This window comes from Coffea arabica, chromosome 6c (assembly GCF_036785885.1).
Source record: "Coffea arabica cultivar ET-39 chromosome 6c, Coffea Arabica ET-39 HiFi, whole genome shotgun sequence".
Taxonomy (NCBI): domain Eukaryota; kingdom Viridiplantae; phylum Streptophyta; class Magnoliopsida; order Gentianales; family Rubiaceae; genus Coffea; species Coffea arabica.
The window spans coordinates 5471983-5492781 of NC_092320.1; the positions used below are offsets into that span (position 1 = coordinate 5471983).

General features: G+C 38.1%; 2 protein-coding genes and 1 long non-coding RNA gene across 10 annotated transcripts; 1 reads left to right on the plus strand and 2 right to left on the minus strand.

Moving 5' to 3' along the window:
- Positions 1–268: 268 nt before the first annotated feature.
- On the plus strand, positions 269–4670 carry LOC113691602 (protein ABSCISIC ACID-INSENSITIVE 5). 6 transcript variants are annotated; one of them, XM_072052318.1, is made up of 4 exons: positions 269–684; positions 785–822; positions 2542–3896; positions 4199–4670. In XM_072052318.1, the coding sequence occupies exons 3-4, from the start codon at positions 2688–2690 to the stop codon at positions 4295–4297; spliced, it is 1308 nt and encodes a 435-aa protein (XP_071908419.1). In that variant the 5' UTR covers positions 269–684; positions 785–822; positions 2542–2687; the 3' UTR covers positions 4298–4670. The 6 variants fall into 6 exon arrangements, with proteins under 6 accessions (XP_071908419.1, XP_027065618.1, XP_027065619.1 ...); XM_027209817.2 differs by having other exon boundaries at positions 797–822; XM_027209821.2 differs by having other exon boundaries at positions 270–684; positions 797–822; positions 4202–4670.
- A 6130-nt stretch (positions 4671–10800) lies between these two features.
- On the minus strand, positions 10801–11659 carry LOC140007956 (uncharacterized). Its single transcript, XR_011815387.1, has 2 exons — positions 11408–11659; positions 10801–11093 (listed from the first exon to the last, which is right to left on the minus strand). It is a non-coding gene; the product is annotated as an uncharacterized lncRNA (long non-coding RNA).
- A 1493-nt stretch (positions 11660–13152) lies between these two features.
- Positions 13153–18751, minus strand: LOC113691604 (F-box only protein 8-like). Of its 3 annotated transcripts, none has more exons than XR_011815729.1 (5): positions 17617–18751; positions 15201–17510; positions 14774–14886; positions 14356–14399; positions 13153–13762 (listed from the first exon to the last, which is right to left on the minus strand). XR_011815729.1 is itself a non-coding variant. In XM_027209824.2 (5 exons), the coding sequence occupies exons 1-2, from the start codon at positions 17620–17622 to the stop codon at positions 16544–16546; spliced, it is 996 nt and encodes a 331-aa protein (XP_027065625.1). In that variant the 5' UTR covers positions 17623–18748; the 3' UTR covers positions 13153–13762; positions 14356–14399; positions 14774–14886; positions 15201–16543. The 3 variants fall into 3 exon arrangements, 2 of the variants coding, with proteins under 2 accessions (XP_027065625.1, XP_071908416.1); XM_027209824.2 differs by having other exon boundaries at positions 15201–17533; positions 17617–18748; XM_072052315.1 differs by having other exon boundaries at positions 15201–18748.
- Positions 18752–20799: the final 2048 nt, after the last annotated feature.

Here is a 20799-nt window from a genome sequence, read left to right on the forward strand (position 1 = left end):
AGCAGTTAAGCAGAGTGAAGAGCACCCACTGCCACTGGACAAGTAATCAGTTTGTATGCTTTTCTGTTTAAGAAAAATAAAATAGTGGTGTAATATTTTGAGCAGTTCATGCAGGTGGGGGAGAGAAGGAAGGAGACACGTGTAAACATGTGGGGAGAGAGGATGACGCAGAAGAGCTGTGGGGAGGACACATGGGTGAGGACGTGTCAAGGAGGGCAGGCATTTTCAAGTTTCCTTACATAACAATTAGGCCGCAGTTGGAATTTGTGTTATGTTAAATCCGGGACAAGTTTAATACTACTACTACTACTATTCAGTTTTGACCGCAGGAGGCTGTCTGTTGTGGGGTCCCCCAACCAAGCAATGGAACTGTGGAATAAGTAGCAGTAAAAAAAAAAATTATTTTTTGTTTTCCCGGTTTTTGGAGGAGAAAGATGAGGAACCGGAAATTTGCCAATGCTGTCGCGACGTAAGAGCCCTTGAAGGCTAAAGAAAGAAAGCAGCAAAGGCAACTAAGCTAATTGCGGACCGCTGTCCAAAAAGGCGAAAACACACTACTGCTCACTGTTTCAACTCTTCCCTCTTCCTTTCCCCAGCCCCCTCAGATCACCTCAACAGACTGGATTAGCTAAAGGAGCAATTTAGCTAGGGAGAATGACGGTTCTCCTTGATTAGCTAAAGGAGGTCAGAATCATGCAAACATGATTTTTTTTTTTTTTTTTTTTATAAATTTTATTACGCATCAACTTCTGTTCCATCTCTGTAACATTATTATTGTTTGAAGCTAATTTTGCAGATTTTATCTCAATCAAGAAATCAAAGGTAATTATTTGCTTTCTTTTTGGTAGCCTATAATCCATTTGCATGGAACTGATTTTCGATATACATAGCTGCTCTCTTTTTCTTTTTTTTTTTTCTCTCTCTCTCTTTAATAGCTGTGTTTTTTTTTTTTTTCTTTTGGGGTGGGGTGGGGTGGGGTGGGGTTGTGGGGGTGAAAGATGGCTTTTCCTTGCGAGTTGAGAACCCTTGTCACTTCTGGGGTATTCCTTAGTATCTTCCCGACCTGAGATTGAGTTGATGATTACAGCTCTGATTTTGATTGGTGGGCTAATGACTTATCTAGAAGCCGTTTTGCTTATTACGACCTTTAGCACTCCCTTTTTCTTTCTGGTTTAGCACGTATAATAACCTGTGTGTTTGAAACCAATACAAAATTCTTCATGCTGTCAGTTTCGTCTTTTAACTAAAGCGACCAAACACAAGTGTTTATATTGGCTTTCCTCGAATTCTTAACAATTGCTTCTTCTTCTTCTTCTTTTTTTTTGTTTTGTTTTGTTTTGTTTTGTTTTTTTGTGTGTGTGTGTGTGTGGAAAGAGGGAGTCAGGAGGCTCACTTAAGTATTGGCATGTGGTGATGTAAATATCTCAGGTTAAGTAAGTAAATTAGCTGACTGAAACACTTTTCAAAGGCTAGTTGCTTGAGGATCATTCCATTTTGGGAAAATCAACTCTGATAGATCATAGACCAGCAGTCATTTCATGGGGTCACATTTGAACATGACATATCCTCTTACTTCCTGCTCGTGATTTAGTTCAATTAACGGCTCATTGCGTCTCCAATGATGGTCAATTCAATATCAGTCGATCGTGCTCGTGTTGTTGTTTTGACAATCACGAATACGACAAAATAACCTGAGATGCCGTACTGGTCCGATGTATATCCATGGCCATGTCATCCACTGCACCTGGACGCTAGGAAACTTTTGGATTGCGTACTTGGGTGAGTCACGAATCTCGTATAGACTGTCCCTCTTTTCCCGTACGTCCAATGGGTGATGAATTCAGTCTTCTTCCAAAGATGAAATGGAGATGGAGTGAACGTGAATTTGACAGTTTTCTATCTCAATTTTGCAGGCAAAGTCCCATACATGTCAGCTAACAGTTTAAGACTGCAACCACAGTTTTTGGAACGCATAAGAAAAAAAATATATATATATATATATATATATATATCATTAGGGTCCCCGAAGCCAGTAGCTTTCTTCGTTCTAGGTAGTTGGCGGTTAACCGTCTGCTGACTTCATTAGTTTCTTTTTGATCCCTTATCGTCGCAGACCGAAGGGAAATAACGAAAAAGAAAAACCCCAATGACTATAGATTACTTTTTTCGTTTTTTATTTTGGGGGGGGGAGGGGGGTGGTGGAGTGGGGTGGGGCGTGGTGTAAGGCTCTTTATATTGTATTACCACTGTTATGCATCCTGTTCCTGACATCTGAAATTCTGTCACCTTGCTATACACATAAATATTTCCAGGTGTTGTACATATTTGTTCGATTCCATACTCGATCCCTTAAGGTTTGATTCCAGGTGAATGGAAAAGAACATACGTTTCATGTCTGATTGATGTCCTTGGATATTTCATTCTTTACGTTTACTTTCTTCGTAGATCGAGATGAATTCTGTTTGGTATATGTAGTTTGATCGCATAGCGAAACTAATTTATATTGGCAATTGAGTAAATCCATTTTTGTTTCATTTGCAGTCATATACTTGCAGCTTATAAAACCCCAAGTCGGGAATAGAAGAAAAGGCATACTCAGGTGGAATCGGCTTTTATAGACCAGCCGGGGAACGAGGAACAGAGAACTCCCAAGTCAAATTCTGATACCAAGATTTTTGGGAATAAAAATGGTTGTGACAGATTCAGAAATGACATCTCATGGTAGTAAGGTTGAGTCTCCTCCATTACAGTCAGAACAGCAGCAGCCCAAGAATCATGCATTCGCATCCCTTGGCAGTCAGTCGTCCATCTATTCGCTTACTCTGGATGAGTTTCAAAACACCGTTTGCGAGAGTGGAAAGAATTTTGGGTCGATGAATATGGACGAGTTCTTGAATAGCATCTGGACAGCTGAGGAAAATCAAGCTCAAGTCACGAGTGCGGCGATGGTAGTTGCAGCAGCAAATACCAACCCCAATCCTAAGCAATTGTCCCAGCTGGGTGAAGCCAACGATGCGCCGATAGATCAGAAGGGCATCATCACCAAGCAACTAAGCCTCCCAAGGCAAGGCTCTCTCACACTTCCGGGACCTTTATCGCGGAAAACAGTCGAGGAGGTGTGGACGGAGATTCACCAGTCTCAACAAGAACATGAGCCCCCGAGTAATTACACCAATCCGCAAAATTCGGGCTCTTCTCAGCAGCGGCAGATCACATTTGGGGAAATGACTCTGGAAGACTTTTTAGTCAGAGCAGGGGTGGTACGAGAACAGACTCAGCCACCGCCTTCGCCGTTGCCTCAGCAGCCGCAACAGCCCTACGGTGGTACTTTCTACCAAAATAACGATACCAATGTAATGGGAACTGGCTTTGTGACGAGGCCTGTCATTGGTGGCAGTGCTAACGTTGTGGGCTACCAGCCGATGCCACAAACGGGGGATGCATCTGCCGCGTATCCCGGAAGCATGAAGAGGGGCGGAGGTTATGCGGCCCAGCCAACAGCGGCCTGTTTTGGCGGCAGAATGGGAAATGGAGGGAGTGGAGGCGGATATGGGCAAGTGCAGGGATTAGGAATGGGTTCACCTGTGAGTCCGGTGTCATCCGAGGGGCTGTGTGCCAATCAGATGGATGGTGCAAACCCATACGGGATGGACGTGGGCGGAATGAGAGGCAGCGGAGCAGGCGGAGGAAGGAAACGTATCATCGACGGTCCAATAGAGAAGGTGGTGGAAAGGAGGCAGCGGAGGATGATAAAGAACAGGGAATCGGCCGCAAGGTCAAGAGCTAGAAAGCAGGCATATACCGTGGAACTGGAGGCTGAATTGAACCAGCTGAAGGAAGAGAATGGTCATCTAAAGCAGGCTTTGGCCGAGCTTGAGAGAAAAAGAAGGCAACAGGTAAATTAATTCCCACTCAATTTGTCCTCCTCTTCGTGTACATGTACGTCCCGACAACCGTTTTGAAAATGTTATAGTATCTGCTAGTGGAGTACAAGTTCTTTGCAGATGCTTGGCTTGGTTTCTTCCTCGTACGCACAACCGAAAGGAGTCCGTCAACTAATAGTAATAATAATCTGGTTACATGCTTCTTGAACGCGAGAATGGATATTATTGAATGACCTCAAAAAAACTACTAGTATCTTTGCTAAAAAGCCAGCCAGTAGTATAGCATGCGTAAAATATCTGATTTTTCTTGTCAGCAGGTTGAAGAGTCCAAGATGAAAGCTCAGACGAGGACGCAGCGAAACGACGATAAATTGATGAGAACCATGAGGAGGACCACCAGTTCTCCTTTCTGAACTCAGAAACAAAAGCGGCGTGGACCTGCAGCCGCTGATATAACGTAATGTGCAGCTCAGAAGCCATCATAAGTTAATATTCGATTAATGCCTAGTATTTCGATGATAATTCGTGATTAGGCTGCCTTCTTTTTTTTTTTTTTTTGATATATACATATACATATATATATATATATATATATATATATATATATTTCTCTCTTCCCCTCTTTTTGAGGTGGAGAAACATGACCGACCGGTTTTACTTCTTGGTACCAGAAAATTGTTTGAGATGTTATACCTATGCTTGCTCTTGAATTTGTTTGTGTGGAATTCTTCTTCTGTAGTTTGTCGGCCGTAAATAATAAATATGATTGAATTAAATTTTGTTTGAGGTCGCGTCGTGCGTAATAACAATTTTTACCTGTCGTATTTCTCCTTTTTATCCCCGCAAGTAGTTTCTATTCTAACTTGCGGAGTTTGCATATCCAAAGCTAAGCTGAGGACATTTCGGGAATATGGATCATATCGTCAAGCAAATGTGACTGGTCATAATAATTAATAAACCAGTATTTGAGCACGAGATATCGATATTGTGTTACTTTGTTACCCAACATGTGTTATGGCATGAATAAGTCATGAGAGAGATGTTCATAATATTATTGCTTGCTTATTTTTTTGGTAAAAAAAATAAACGTTTAATCTATTTGTGCCCGTGTTGAAAATAATTTATACAATTGATGGATTATACGGCGATAAAATTCATCAACACGAAAAAAAAAAAGTTACACATATTATTTCATATGGTAATAAAATTTTTACAATAATTATACGCCTAAATTATGCATTCATTTCCAATCAAGTAGAAATGATGCGAATTCCATTTTTCTCACAAAAAGGATATTTAATCTTTATCGAAATTAATAATTCAGCAGTGTAACGCTTAAAGCTAAACCAATCAAGTTACTCTATAAAAGTTTTCAGAAGAAAAATAAACCATAAGAAGAATTGATTTGAGGAGAGTCGAGTACAAAATGAGTAAAGCATAAGTATCAAATTGATTTATTAAATTTTTTTTTTTCAATTAAGCATGCCATCTAATTTTATGATTCCCCTCACTATTTGTACATAGAAAGACATATATTAGAGGATGCTTTTTCTTTACTTTTTTTTTTCTAGTGAATTTTATTTACTCGATTCGACTTTTCTTGAATTATACACAATGTGAATTTATTTGACGTGGGTCTCGCAGTCTCCTCGCTTGGTATTTGTCGCAATTGAGATCGAAGCCATGCCATTTGGAAGAGTTTGGTTTCAGATTCAAGCCCAACTTTCTGCCCTCTACTAACCCAGGAGCCCAACTTTCTTTCCAAAAAAAAAAAAAAAACCGCACACACTAACACACTCCTCGTCGGAGACTAAACTTTGTTTGGCAAAGCCCAATTGAAGTCGGAACACAGTTTGAACCCAGTAAGGAATTCATTCATGCATTTCTATTTGAAACGAACAGGAATTTACTGCTTGGTCCCTGACATTATCTCGAACACCTCAATATTTGATCTACATTCCACAGCTTTTGTTTAAAGGAGTTGTTGAGAGCAAACCTTGGCAGGCAACAAAACTTGCCAAGTGTACCACAACCCTGTCTCACACCCTATCCCACCCCTCCAAAACTTGCCAAGTGTCCTTTTATTAACCCAATCCTGAAACAACCCAATTCGAACCATGTTTATTTAATTAATCGATTAATCGGGTTGAGAAACCGAATCTCTATAACCATGAACTATTAAATTAAAAACCCAAAAAACAAAATTAGAGATTAAACTTCCGGAAAAAAAAAACCACAAAATTCGGGCCTCACCACGATTCTGGTTTCCCATCAGATTGGTCTCCTTCTCAAAAGCTTCATCGGAAAACAAAATTAGAGATTAAACTTCCGGGAAAAAAAATCACAAAATTCGGGCAACGGAAACAAAGTTCAACTCAACGCAGCAGGCCACGATTCTGGTTTCCCATCAGATTGGTCTCCTTCTCAAAAGCCTCATCGCAACGCAGCAGGGCTGTGCGAATTGTGTAAAACGAGAATTCGGAGGACTTAATAGCTAGGGTTTATCCGGAATGGAATAAGATTTTTCAGCGTCCCGTGGCTTCCATTTCTCAGTCTCGATCCTCCCTCGCCATTCTCCTACTGGTATTTAATTATTAGTAACATTGTCGTTTAAAATTTTCAAACTTCTCTTTTTTCATGATTTCTGTGCTGCTTAATTTTCCAACAGTTTGCTTTGGAGCCAAGTTTATCATTTTTTCTGACCTTAAATTATTGACTGTGAGTAATTCAGAGGCACAAAAGATCCTTTAGCTTAGCTCAAAATGAGGCAACACGGTTTCCGTCTTTTTATGTGTTTGAATGGCATTTATATGTTTTGATTTCACGTATGCATCCTTTTGGCTTCATAGGCCCTGCACTGCTTTTGGCTGCTAAGTTATCTTTTGTTTCTCATCTTTGTTTTTTCTTTATCATCCACTGTTCCATATTATTAGTTGATAGGAAGTCAAATAGTCATGTAAATCAAATCGATGCTAATGTTTACTGCAGTGAGTTTGCAGGCCTTGGTGTTGCTGAAGCAACACTTGCGTTTTTCATCCTTTTTCTTTTTTTTTTTTCTTTTGATGTGATCCAATTGTATTTTCTCAGTTAGAATTCTAAGTGCTGTTTTACAAACTAAACAGGGGAAAAATATTATTTACACCAGTTGTTTTCTTTGTTGGCTTTAATATAGTGCTGCTCACCTTGTACCCCCTTAAGCTGTTGAGATGTTTTGCATCTTATGCATTTTCTTGGGTCCTATATACCGCACACACAAAAACATCTCCAAAAATCATAACAAATGAAAGGTGTTATAGATCTTTAGATACTACTACTATAGAAAGTTCTCTACAATAATATGATAGTAAGTCTTATATTAGCCCAGGGGTGTGAAAAAAAAATATAAAGCTTGTATATGCCCATCAGGTACTTCTTCATTATTCTTTTTCCTAGTTTGAGGGATAGAGCTGTGTGGGCAGTGACTAGCATGCAAATTTCTTTCTGCTTTTCATTTCCTGCTTTTGTTCATCTATGAGTGACTTATGCGAACAGAACATTACAGGAATAGCAACATTAAAATAATATGAGTCAAACAATAGTTGTAAACAAGAATAAGTGCAAACCGTATAGTTTTCTCTGTACATTAAGTTGGAACAAAAAGGTAACAAACACTTAAAAGTGCATTAAAGAGGACCTTCAATAGTAAAATTCCTGAGTGATGAATCTCCCTGGCCATAGAATGCATGCATGAATAGACTATGAAGGTAGACCAGTAGCATGAGATCATAAACGACAGATTAAATAGTTGTTAATCATCTAGAAAGGTTATATACACAGTAAATGGACAAAAGTATTCCACTTTGGGTTGGAAAAATCTGTCAAGCACAAATTAGACTATAATCTGAAATGCTTTTTCATAGTCTGAACCGAAGACATGAATTATTTATTTATAGCTGGTAATTGATTTAATGACAAAGGAGAAAATATCTATCCAGGCTTTTAACTATTGTAAAAACAATGAAGAATTTGGTTAATAAGAAGAATATTAAATATAGAATCACCAAAAGGGATAACAAATTATGTATTTGTATCCAGTAATTTGATGCCAATAGCAAAAAAATATGTATACAGACTTATAGGGTATGCATAATTAAGTAAGTGGGATGGGCTACATCGACATCCCTGCATACTAAATTCACACCCTATACTATTATTAGACAATTATGTCCTTAACTTTTATACACTAAATCATCACTCTATAGTATTTAGTTATGTCCTTAACAATTCTTCGTGTAATGCATCTTGCAGTGACTAGCATGCAAATTTCTTTCTGCTTTTAATTTCCTGTGGTCCATGATACAGGTCATTTGTTGGGTTTTGGGGGAATATGGAGAATGATTTGCCAACTCATGAAGTCCAATCATGTCGTAAATTGAACTTTGAAGATGTTGACTTGCAGGAGATAAATGATAATGCCTTACCTCTTTGTATTACTGATGGCAATCAAGGAAATCAAATTTTTCTTCCTTTGGCTATACCGGATGACTTGGTCCCGAAACTTGACATGGAATTCGATACTGAAGTAGCAGCCAAAAATTTTTACCAAAAATATGCTAAAGCATCTGGTTTTGGAACTCGATTGAGTAAGGGACATAAAGACAAAAATAGTGATTTGATGTTGGACAGGGTTTTTTGCTGCTCCCGTGAAGGAAAAAAGCCAAAAGACAAACGCAATATGATTGTTAAGTGTCCTCGTCCAGAAACAAGATGTGATTGCAGTGCAAGGATGAAAATTAGCTGTAGACAAGGTGAAAAATACCGTGTTGTGCAATTTGTTGCTGAACATAATCATGAGCTATCAACTCCAAGCAAAACTCATTTATTCAGATCTCATAGACATGTGACAATGGCACACGAAGCTGAAATAGATATGGCCCGAAGTTGTGGAATTACACCAAAACAATCGATTGAACTGATGTCGAAACAAGTTGGTGGACGAGAAAATCTTGGGTTCATTCGAGATGATTTAAAAAATTACTTACGATCCAAAAGATCCATACCAATGATGCAAGGTGACACAGGAGGAGTCTTAGAGTACTTACAAGGCATGCAATTAGAAGATCCAAATTTTTTTGCTAACTTAGCATTTGTTTTTTATAGGCACAAGAACTGGGAAATAATGATGATAGTGATCAACAAGCTGCTAAAGATGAATGATCAGTGCAAAAAATTTGGATGGTGTGAAGTTATACATTTATACACCTCGGAATCTATCCACTCTTTTCTTTCTGTTCCCTTGTAGAAGAGGGATCATAGATTTTTATACACATCATTCCATTTTTTGTTTTCCTCTTTCTGAGGTTTGAGCATATTGAAATTGATGATTATGCTGCCAAAATTCAAATAATGCTAAAAGTCGTAGAGAAAATGAACTAGAATAAAAAAATTGCCATAACGTTACGAACTGCACGGTTGATTGCAAACCTTTCAGTACTTAACATCATTTTCAAGACGTAATAACCAAAGAAGTAAAAAAACCAACCAACAAAAACATTTGTACAAATATGAACAGTTCTAAACAATCTTGACAAATTCACCGTTTATCCCTCAATTCACCAAGTATTTATGCTCCGAATCTGGGCTTGCCAGCAGGTCAAAGGGTTTGCCCAGGGCATCTTTCAATATTGAAATCTGACCTACTTTGAGCAGTATGTCTTCATCAAGTCCCTCTATCTTTTACAAGTACTCTACTACAGCTTCTACCATTTCTGTGCAATGTCAGCTGTCTAATCAGGTTATTACCCCACAAGTAGTTGCAGCCCCATTAGCTCAGGTGACAGACAATCGCTATATTCTTGACTTCAGAAACAATTCTTACCACTGAAACGGATTAATGTAAAATACCTAATACTGGTAAGGCAAGCGAGCAAAAAAGGCCAGTTCCTTTTTCTTTTCCTAGCATACAAAAATGATCAAACATTTATAGAACATTGCCAACCGTAAAGATGGATTACATCAAAAGTATGTCAGCCATGAGCACAAGTAATATGCCAATTGAGCTGCATAACTTCCATCAGAACAAAGGCTTGCTAATTGAGTAGTGAGACTTCAAGTCATAAGAATACTGACAAGTGGTTAATCATATGCTTGAAACAGAATGTTGAAGTGTATGAAACTAAATAATTCTAACAATGTAGCGCCAATAAGCAGAAAGATGCCAGTTAAGTTGCAAAACAGTATGTAAAACAAAAACCTTTTCATTGGGTTGCAAAAATTCCATGCAAGATACTTCAGAGTGATAACAAATTGGTAAATACACAATGGATTTTCACAAATTAATAGATTAAGCATAAGCACCAAGATAATAACCAGCTTTAGTGTTAAAAACTTAATAAAAGTTCGAACTCCTCAGTGAGTTATATGTTTTATCCAACGAAACTAGTTAATTTATTTTCATTTATTTTGATTTGACTGCTACGCGACTAGTATATGCTTAACCTTATGCAATTTAATGCGCACATTCCAAGGTAATCCAGTCAAATTAAATTGCCATAAATGCAAGCATGCCAAACAGTAAGGTTGCAGGATTTCCTGAAGTTTGAGGTCTACTCTGATTAATTTGACTAGATCACCTTGGAATATGCATCACAAATTACATGAGTGCCGACGGATTTAGCACTAAAGCTGATTCTCAAGCATCTCTTGGAATATGCACCATAAATTAAACCGCAAGTAAAAGATCAAATTTAAACCTCAAATCGCTTCCCTCATTCTCAATTCTAGACACAATCTGCTTAACCATTTGGAATAACCAAGATGCATTGCAGACTTAAATGAGTCAACAGTTATGAAATCCATGATCCTTTGTAATTACAAACTGCAACATAAGAAAAGAAATATGCACGAGATAAATAAGATAATTTGTGAATAAATAGGCTTAGCAAAAGGATTATTCAGCTCTATGCATATTCATTCATTGGGACTTTGAGCCACGCATTTTTCTTTTTGATAAGACCACAATCAATACCTTCCATGGAAAGTACAAAAACAGAATAGAGAATGTGGAGAGTTGTTAACAAAATTTGTCACTCATGTAGATTACATTGCAATGTGCACCATAAATTTTGTACTCATCTTCCTCTTAGGCATTTGATCGAACAGGTGGTGTGCTTCGTCCAGGTGATACCGAATTTTCAGACAATTTAACGCATGAAACATTCGGAGTGGAAGCTGCAAATTAGAAGAAAAATTCCCTCAATCAGCAAAAGATAAACGCAAACTTGTTACCCTCCCAAAATCATCTACACCTAAGTTCCAAAACACTAAAACAGAGACACCTATCTGTTACAGAATATAACCAATTTCTTACTTCTTCCCTGCAATTGAGGATATAGCAAAACTAATTCAATTGGTGTGTATCAACAGACCAATTTGAAGTTGAAAACTAGATCAAGTGCCTAAGCTTAGCAAATCACATCAAATTGGCCTGCGAAGAGCTTCGAAGGTTTCCCACCAAGGTTTTTAAGAAATAAGTTGTTTCTCACCTTTGGGAAGAGCTTCGAAGCTTCATCCGTGAATATTTCGTCAAAGCTGAATGGTGAAGATGATGAACTCGGACAGCCCTGCTGCGTTGCGATGAGGCTTTTGAGAAGGAGACCAATCTGATGGGAAACCAGAATCGTGGCCTGCTGCGTTGAGTTGAACTTTGTTTCCGTTGCCCGAATTTTGTGATTTTTTTTCCCGGAAGTTTAATCTCTAATTTTGTTTTCCGATGAAGCTTTTGAGAAGGAGACCAATCTGATGGGAAACCAGAATCGTGGTGAGGCCCGAATTTTGTGGTTTTTTTTTTCCGGAAGTTTAATCTCTAATTTTGTTTTTTGGGTTTTTAATTTAATAGTTCATGGTTATAGAGATTCGGTTTCTCAACCCGATTAATCGATTAATTAAATAAACATGGTTCGAATTGGGTTGTTTCAGGATTGGGTTAATAAAAGGACACTTGGCAAGTTTTGGAGGGGTGGGATAGGGTGTGAGACAGGGTCGTGGTACAGAGGATCCGTTGCGAGTTTGAACCCAGTAAGGAATCGCAACGGATCCTCTGTACCACAACCCTGTCTCACACCCTATCCCACCCCTCCTAAACTTGCCAAGTGTCCTTTTATTAACCCAATCCTGAAACAACCCAACTCGAACCATGTTTATTTAATTAACCGATTAATCGGGTTGAGAAACTTAATCTCTATAACCAAAATCAATTAAAATAAAAACCCAAAAACTAAAATTAGAGATTGGTATTCAACGCAGCAACAAAGCAGGACAACAAAGTGCAACAAAACCTTGAGATTGGTATTCAACGCAGCAGCAACAAAGCAGGACGACAAAGTGCAACAAAACCTTGAGATTGGTATTCAACGCAGCAAATTCGGGCAGGACAACAAAGTGCAATTCAACGCAGCAAGTCACGATTCTGGTTAGTAGATATGTAATTTATTTTAAATTTTATTTGAATAATTTATTCTTTAGATGACTAAAGTACATTAACGATATGTTTTTTCAATGAAAATTTTAATTTGTGGTCGTCTCTTTTTAATTATATTAGGAATTTGGAATTTCAATAGAAGACATCTACAATAGGCGAAATCCCACAAACATGACACAATTATTGCAAGTAAGTAAATAGTATGCTTACTTATAAGTTTATTGCAGTTTTTTCTAGTATTATACTTTTACAAGTTTATAGCTATTTTTATAATGAAGGGTGGTCTTCTATTTCTTATTTTTTGGGCAGACGTTGGACCCTAACTTAACCCAAGGCTATGATTTGATGTCTTCAAGTTCAATAGCACACCAGCAGCGTCAATGAGTTTTGTCCAAGTAAGAAAAAACCTTGATTAATTACTTAATTTTATATATATTAGTTTGATAAGTTACATTTATAATTCAATACATTTGCTAACTTAGCATTTGTTTTTTGTAGGCACAAGAACTGAGAAATAATGATGATAGTGATCAACAAGTTGCTAAAGATAAATGATCAGTGCAAAAAACTTGGAAGGCGTGAAGTTATACATTTATACACCTCGGAATCTATCCACTCTTTTCTTTCTGTTCCCTTGTAGAAGAGGGATTATAGATTTTTATACACATCATTCCATTTTTTGTTTTCCTCTTTATGAGGTTTGAGCACATTGAAATTGATGATTATGCTGCCAAAATTCAAATAATGCTAAAAGTCGTAGAGAAAATGAACTAGAATAAATTTGAAAGGGCAAGATAAATGTTGAGACCATGACTACAACATTTGATTCTTTTATTTATAAAAGTAATCTCTTTAATCTAAACAATAGATATTTCTTCCCATCCTGTTGGACAAAACCCCACAGCTCACTATTTATACTGGAAAGATCTCAGAGTTCAAATAAGTCCTGAACAACAGATTGGTTTTCACCAAATCTGATATGCTTAGAAACATTTGAGAAAGTAAACTAATTTTGTTTGCTCTTCAATTCCATCTTCTTTGCATCCAAAACCCTGTCTACATCCCGAATGACAGAAATATACGCTGCTGCTTCCAAATAAAGTCAAGCAGAGAAAATCATCCTGCCAAAAAGCCTACCAGCTGGATCAACCTCTCTAGCCATTTTAAGCGCATCAGAAGTGGCCAAGTCTGAGTTTGCAGGAGTAACAGCCAATATGATACAAGTTTCCTGTCTTATGTAGGAGTTTATGATTTCCCTGATTCTTGCTTCTATATCATTTGGTTGATCCCCTACAGGTACCTTAGTAATCCCAGGCAGATCAACGAGGGTTATATTAAGAACATTTGGAGAAGAAACTTTCAATCTAATTTCTTTATCTGAAACTCCTTTGTTTAGCCCTGCTTCTCTCTCAGTCTCAACCTGCCAGAATGTTGAATTCCAATGTCAGAAACTCAATGGCAATAGTCATCATGCTGTATGGCATATAAGACCTAGTTTAATCCACACCTTTCACAAAAACAGGTCCTTATTCCGACAAACTCATAAAATTCAAAGGGACATAAAAGGCGGAAATCAATCAGTTACAAACACCTCTATGACATAAACGCAACTATTGGTTTCTGAACATTCTATAAAGCTTATGCTTTATATCCCAACTTAAGACAACTACAGCTTTATTCGGTCATGTTTGAATTTAGCTACTTTCAGTTATGCATGTGGAATTAATTGGTTTATTATCCTATGCGCTCCTTTTTCTAAATCAATGTGTCTGAAAAGCCAAAAGAATCCCTCTTTTTTTGGGAGGTTAAGAGTGCTTGGTTCCTTGACTCCTCTTAAATGGCAAAGGCTAAAGAGTAGACATTAGATAGTTCTCAATAAAATAAAATAAAAATTCACAGCCAAGAAACTTCTCATAAGCTGTTAGTGACAATGAGAAATCTGAAACATGCTCTCCACAACCAAACCTAAAAATTTAGAAGCAATTCAGAACAAAGAAGGTTTTGAAGACTTACTTCTCTCCGTTCCAGGCAATCAGCTTTAACAGTAATGGGAAAAACTGCAAAATTCATCAAAGTGATTAGAAGACAACTGGCCAGACGTACAGCTTTTATTTGGTTCTCTTTTAAAAGCTTGATCACTTTTTCTCAGAGTTTATAGAGTTATATTGCACTCCATTTTCCTTTCTAGCAAGATGAAACTAGAAAAAATTGAGAACACATAGCTGATTGGAGGAAAAGCAAGTTCGGGACGAACCCAAAAAATCTGCTACGGAAAACATTGATTGAAACAAATGAAATATGAAAAAGGCAATGTCCAAATGGCACATATTTAACATTTGGGGGGAAAAAAAGTTAAAATGTGAGACAACATTTGAAGTAGAGGAGTTGCTCTACTAGCAAAAATATGAGAGCAACCAAGTCAGATTTTTACCTTACAGTTTGATTCATCTTCCTCTTAGGCATTTGATCGAATAGGTGGTGTGCTTCGTCCAGCAGATACCGAATTTTCAGACAATTTAACAGATGAAACATTCGGAGCGGAAGCTGTAAATTAGAAGAAAAATTCCCTCAATCAGCAAAAGATAAACGCAAACTTGTTACCCTCCCAAAATCATCTACACCTAAGTTCCAAAACACTAAAACAGAGACACCTATCTGTTACAGAATATAACCAATTTCTTACTTCTTCCCTGCAATTGAGGATATAGCAAAACTAATTCAATTGGTGTGTATCAACAGACCAATTTGAAGTTGAAAACTAGATCAAGTGCCTAAGCTTAGCAAATCACATCATATTGGCCTGCGAAGAGCTTCGAAGGTTTCCCACCAAGGTTTTTAAGAAATAAGTTGTTTCTCACCTTTGGGAAGAGCTTCGAAGCTTCATCCGTGAATATTTCGTCAAAGCTGAATGGTGAAGATGATGAACTCGGACAGCCCTGCTGCGTTCTGATGAAGGTTTTGAGAAGGATACCAATCTGATGGGAAACCAGAATCGTGACTTGCTGCGTTGAATTGCACTTTGTTGTCCTGCCCGAATTTTGTGATGAAGCTTTTGAGGAGGAGTGAAATCTGATGGGAAACCGATTTCGTGGCTGTTTAATCTCTAATTTTAGTTTTTGGGTTTTTATTTTAATTGATTTTGGTTATAGAGATTAAGTTTCTCAACCCGATTAATCGGTTAATTAAATAAACATGGTTCGAGTTGGGTTGTTTCAGGATTGGGTTAATAAAAGGACACTTGGCAAGTTTAGGAGGGGTGGGATAGGGTGTGAGACAGGGTTGTGGTACAGAGGATCCGTTGCGGTAAGGAATTCATTCATGCATTTCTATTTGAAACGAACAGGAATTTACTGCTTGGTCCCTGACATTATCTCGAACACCTCAATATTTGATCTACATTCCACAGCTTTTGTTTAAAGGAGTTGTTGAGAGCAAACCTTGGCAGGCAACAAAACTTTCGCCTCATTTCCCTTCTAAAATACATCTTTCTTGTCTCCTTTAGGAAATGTTTGCATTGAAGCACAAAGAATGACCTCTAGACTCGTCAATTAATGAAATCAGCATCTGCTGTTCTGCCATCCTTCTTTTTGATAATAGCATCTTCTATCTTTCGCAGCATGAATTTGCCAGCATTTATAATATTGTTTTCCTCTAGATTAAGAGACACTTTGGTCAGCACAAGATAAATGGCTAATAGAAATTCATGGCCTTTTGATCTCCAGATATTAGCTGACTATGCAAGCAGACAGATTCGAATGCCAGGACTACGAGGATAAGATGCTGTAAAAGGCATTTGAAGCAGCATCTTTCAAGTTGCTTGGAAAAGGTTATATTCTAGAACCCTCAATTATGGATGGCTTCTTTTACCTGTCCATGTTTTAATTTTCTCACAAGCAAGACAAGAAGCGAAAAAGTTTGAAGAACAAATCATTATAAGACAGCAACATGTGCCCAACTTTCGAATCCCATGACCAGAAAAAAGCTAGATACTAAATGGAACTTCTACCATCAGTTTCTGTTTCTGATTCTCACATGTAATCTAAAATCCATTCAGGAACCCCCCCCCCCCTAACAAGGTTTTTAAGTTGAAAGGGGCGCAAGTCTCAAACAAAACAAGTGTAATCCAGAGCAGCCAGAATCTGAGAGTGGGGATCAGCAGTTATATCTCAATCTCAATTACTACCATTTTTGGAGAACGCGCCTAATGTAATCGAACGAGACTCTCCTTGTATCTAGAAACTTGCAAACAGTAGCAGTTAATCCGAGGTCCAAGATGCCTGATTTCCTTTGTATCAGGATTCAGCAAGGCTAGCTGCATGTTCCCTGTTTCTATGAAAATGAACCCAGTCTTCCAAGACCCGAGAGCCCTCCTGATGTTTAGAAGAGGTCCAATGCTGACTTTTTTAATCCAACACCCTTCCGCCTCCATAACCCATACATCAACACTCGTTTCAGTGCCGCGATTGTAAGCAAACGTAGCTAGTGAATCATTATACAAGGCGAGATTCCCCTGCATTGATTTGAACGTATCCGGAGTCCTGATTTCTCGAAAGATCTCATTTCTCACATCAAAAGCGAAGACTCTACAGCTGCTAATACCCCCCCAGTAATAGAATCCATTCAAGTATGTGTTAGTATAAGATTTCACCACGCGCAGGCTTGAAAATGTGTAATCTCTGAACTGCCTCCAGGAGTGAGAACTCAAGGTGTACACTGAAACAAGAGGGACATACCATACCTGCAAATCATCATCCCAGTAATCTCGTACACAGACCACCTTAAAGTCGTTAGTTGAGGGGTCTTTCCCAAATCCGAAAACATGGGAATACAGAGTCCGTGACGGAGAGGACAGAGGTAAGGAGGAGACTACTAATGGTGGGAGAAGCTTAACCTCTCTTGTAGCTGGATTCCAGAGCAGCATCAGGGAGTGATCGTTGTAGATGAAAACTAAACCGTCCACCGGGCCGAGCACGGTCGAGACGGTTGAGAAGGATGTCGGTGTAGGTATATGATCTTGGTATTCCAGGGATGTGCCAGCCAGGTATGCATCCGGGAACAAAGAAAGCGCAGAAGCTCCACCGTGTACATGATAGCAGTGGACTAAGAGATTTTCTTGGTTTTTGTGATGGCGGAGATGCTTCGCAACAAAAGTAGGACTTTGAATGAGACTGCACCAATACTTGCAGACGGCCTTAAATCGTAACAGTGATTTTACAGGAAGCTTTGAGAAAATATGCATTACAACATCTGCAGGCAATTCAAGAAAAGTCGTACCTTCATTCATTGCAGCCTTCCAAACTTTTGAAGCCTGGGATCGTTTTATGCGAGGGGAAAAAATTAGAGCAGCATAAAGATCAACGCTCTCAAATTGTTGCAGGAATCAAATTTCCTATCCATCAGTTTTAAAGCAAGGTGATGCAAAGTGCGAACGACATAGGCCTTTTTAATTTTAATTTTAATTTTTTTCCTTTTGGGGGGCATAGACAAGGACGTACGATGATGACAAGAAGACAAGTGAGAAAGATGACCGCTTAAATGGTTAATGAAATTTATGCATATAAAAACCATTTTGCTACTTGCATACGGCAAATGGAACAAACTTCATTGGCAAGACGTGGGAAAACTTCTTGTGTGATGATTACTCAAGAGAAAATATTCCACGGGTATCGGCTCAAACTAGTTTCTGGGTGCCAAAGAGACGCAAATGTGTGCTACTAGGCCTCGCTTTTCAAATAGACATATGACATGTGTTACTAGGCCTCTTTCGTAAATTTACAAAAGAAGATCATTGAATACTAGTTTTAAAACTAATTTGTCATATTTAATTTAATTTCAAAAGTTATTTTTGAAAATAAAAACCGTTCATAATCACTTGTTTACTCGTATACAAAATTTAAAATCAAACTAACTACATTCGATTGATTAATTAAAGGGTCAATTACATGAGTAAATCTTATATACACTGATAGAGTATATACTATCATCGTTTGATTCATGACATGTGTGTAAAAGTTGAATTTTAAGTTCTAAATTTTACATAGTTAACATTTATCCAATCCTGACAGTGCATACTTTGTCAGTAGTGTAGAGAAGATTAATCGTAATTACATTTACTTCCACTGTGGTTCGGCCGACTTATCAATCGGACCCTGAAATTTGACCAAATTACAGATTCCCCCATTTCCCAACAATCATGTCCGTTAAATTTGACTAACGAAATGTGGAACATGACTAGAGCTATTAATCGAGCCGAGTCGAGCCGAGTATTTGGCTGTCGAGCTCGACTCGAGTTTAATTCGAGCCGAGCTCGACTCGAGCTCGTTAGGAAAACGAGTTTTAAAATGTGTTCGAACTCGACTCGTTAAATGTACATGTGGCTTGAGCTCGAGTTCGAGCTCGACTCGTTTATCACAAGCGAGTCGAGTTTCACGAGCTCGAGCTCGAGCTCATGCAAATTAATCTTAATAAAAATCTATAATTTTTAATTTTTATAATTTTGATTTCTAAAATAACAAATATGCCCTTCATTAACGAGTTCTAACGAGCTATTCGAGTATCAAACGAGCCGAGCTTACTCGGCTCGTTAACTAAACGAGCATGTTTCGAGCTCGAGCTTGACTCGTTAACCAAAATTAACGAGCCGAGCTCGAGTCTTAACGAGTCGAGCTCTAACGAGCTTTCGAGCTACTCGATTGATTTAACAGATCTAAACATGACAAAATAGCTAGACTGACAAATGACTTGTAAATCTAAAAAAATATATAATAAAAGAAAAAGATGCATTTATGCGATTCCCGCCATACCCTTTGAGGCACGGAAACCAAAAGCCAAATCCCTTTTTTTAATCTCCCCAAAAGCACGATCTCAAATCCACTGCCCAGCAAAATCACATATTAAAAATGGATTGAAGATCATCAAAAGCCGGAGAGAAGTTTTTGTTGAAGCACTTCGGTTCTTGCGAAGACAAGAGGGAAGCAAAATAGTTAGCCACTTTACTAGTTTATGGCTTGCATGATTATCTATATGGCTGTTTGCCTCAGAAATGGCCTTTTTTCAAACAAAAAAAAGAATTAATCTCAGGCAGCATACAACTTATTTAGCATAGACTATTGCAAGTTTTTTAGGCCTTTTTATATTCAGTCGATTGCGTGCTTTTATGTCTTCGTGGTTGTGCATGGGTGGCCATGATTTTTCATCAGTATTTCATGTATATGCATTCAAAATGGAAGATTTTATCTCCTTCTTGTTAATCCGGAACATTTTGAAAAACAATTGGGCATTTTTGGGTATTATCAAATAGTCATTCTCTTTCTAATCAAACGCTTATAAGTGTAGTTGGTTTGTGGTCATTTAGGACTGTATGTGAAATTATCTTTTGCGTATTCATGCATAGCAAATAGAGTTTGTAATGTTCTGATGCTTATGAAAAAGTTTTTCTTCCGTGTTTGTATGTCAACTGGCTGCAAATTATACTTTTGTGAGTCTTGGAGTCGTAACGCTTAACTAAATCGTTTCATCTTTTTTTTTTTTTTTAAAAAATTCTTTTAATGATTTTGACCTATTCTTTTACCATTGAGATGTTTCGTACAAATTAAATGCCTAATATTTGCAGTATGGATGATGAATGCTTCAGTTCCTAGCAAGGCTGGCGCAGGTGGGGTTATTCGCAGCCACCTTAAGTGTCTGGACAGGAGGTTTGTGCAGAAATTTGGGGATTGCCTCAAACTTTGCTGCAGAGCTTTGGGCTTTAGAGATGAACCCATTCTCGTTCTCAATCTTTGAACCTTCCTAACATACAGATTGAAACTGATGCTGAAGTGATTGGAGATCTCATTCAAAACTTGAATGCTAACACTCATGAGTTCTCCCCTATTATCTCTTACTGCAGGACCATTTTCCAGAGTTTTTGCTACAGTTAGCATTAGCCACATCTACAAGGAAGCAAATAGGTGTGTAGTAGATCTTCTGGCAAGAATGGGTGCAGAGCAGGAGCTGGATTTCATTAACTCTACTTGTATTCCTTCTTCTATTTTAAACTTTTAGAGGATGATTGTAAAGGCTTCTCTCTGCCTAGTATTGTAAACTCTTTTTAACTAATTTTAATTCCAGTCTTCCTTATTTACTTTTACGCCTCTAACTAAGCAGATCAATTAATCTGGTTTCGGATGGCCACCGCGAAAGAGCAACCGAAAATAATAGGGGTAGCTTGCTTGCTGCTAATGTTATTCTCACAACACGTGAGATAAACGAAGGTAGTTGCCCCGTGATATTGGCATATCCTCTGGTAAAGGAAAACAATAGATTATATAGATACAGGGCACGGCACCCCTCAGAGATACATGCACAGCCAGGCCGCTGTTAGCAATGCAGGTTTGATCCAATCATAAAGACTGTGTCCAGATGCATGCTAAAGTGAGTTTATGCAAGAAAGCTACGTGAACAAGAACGTATGAATTG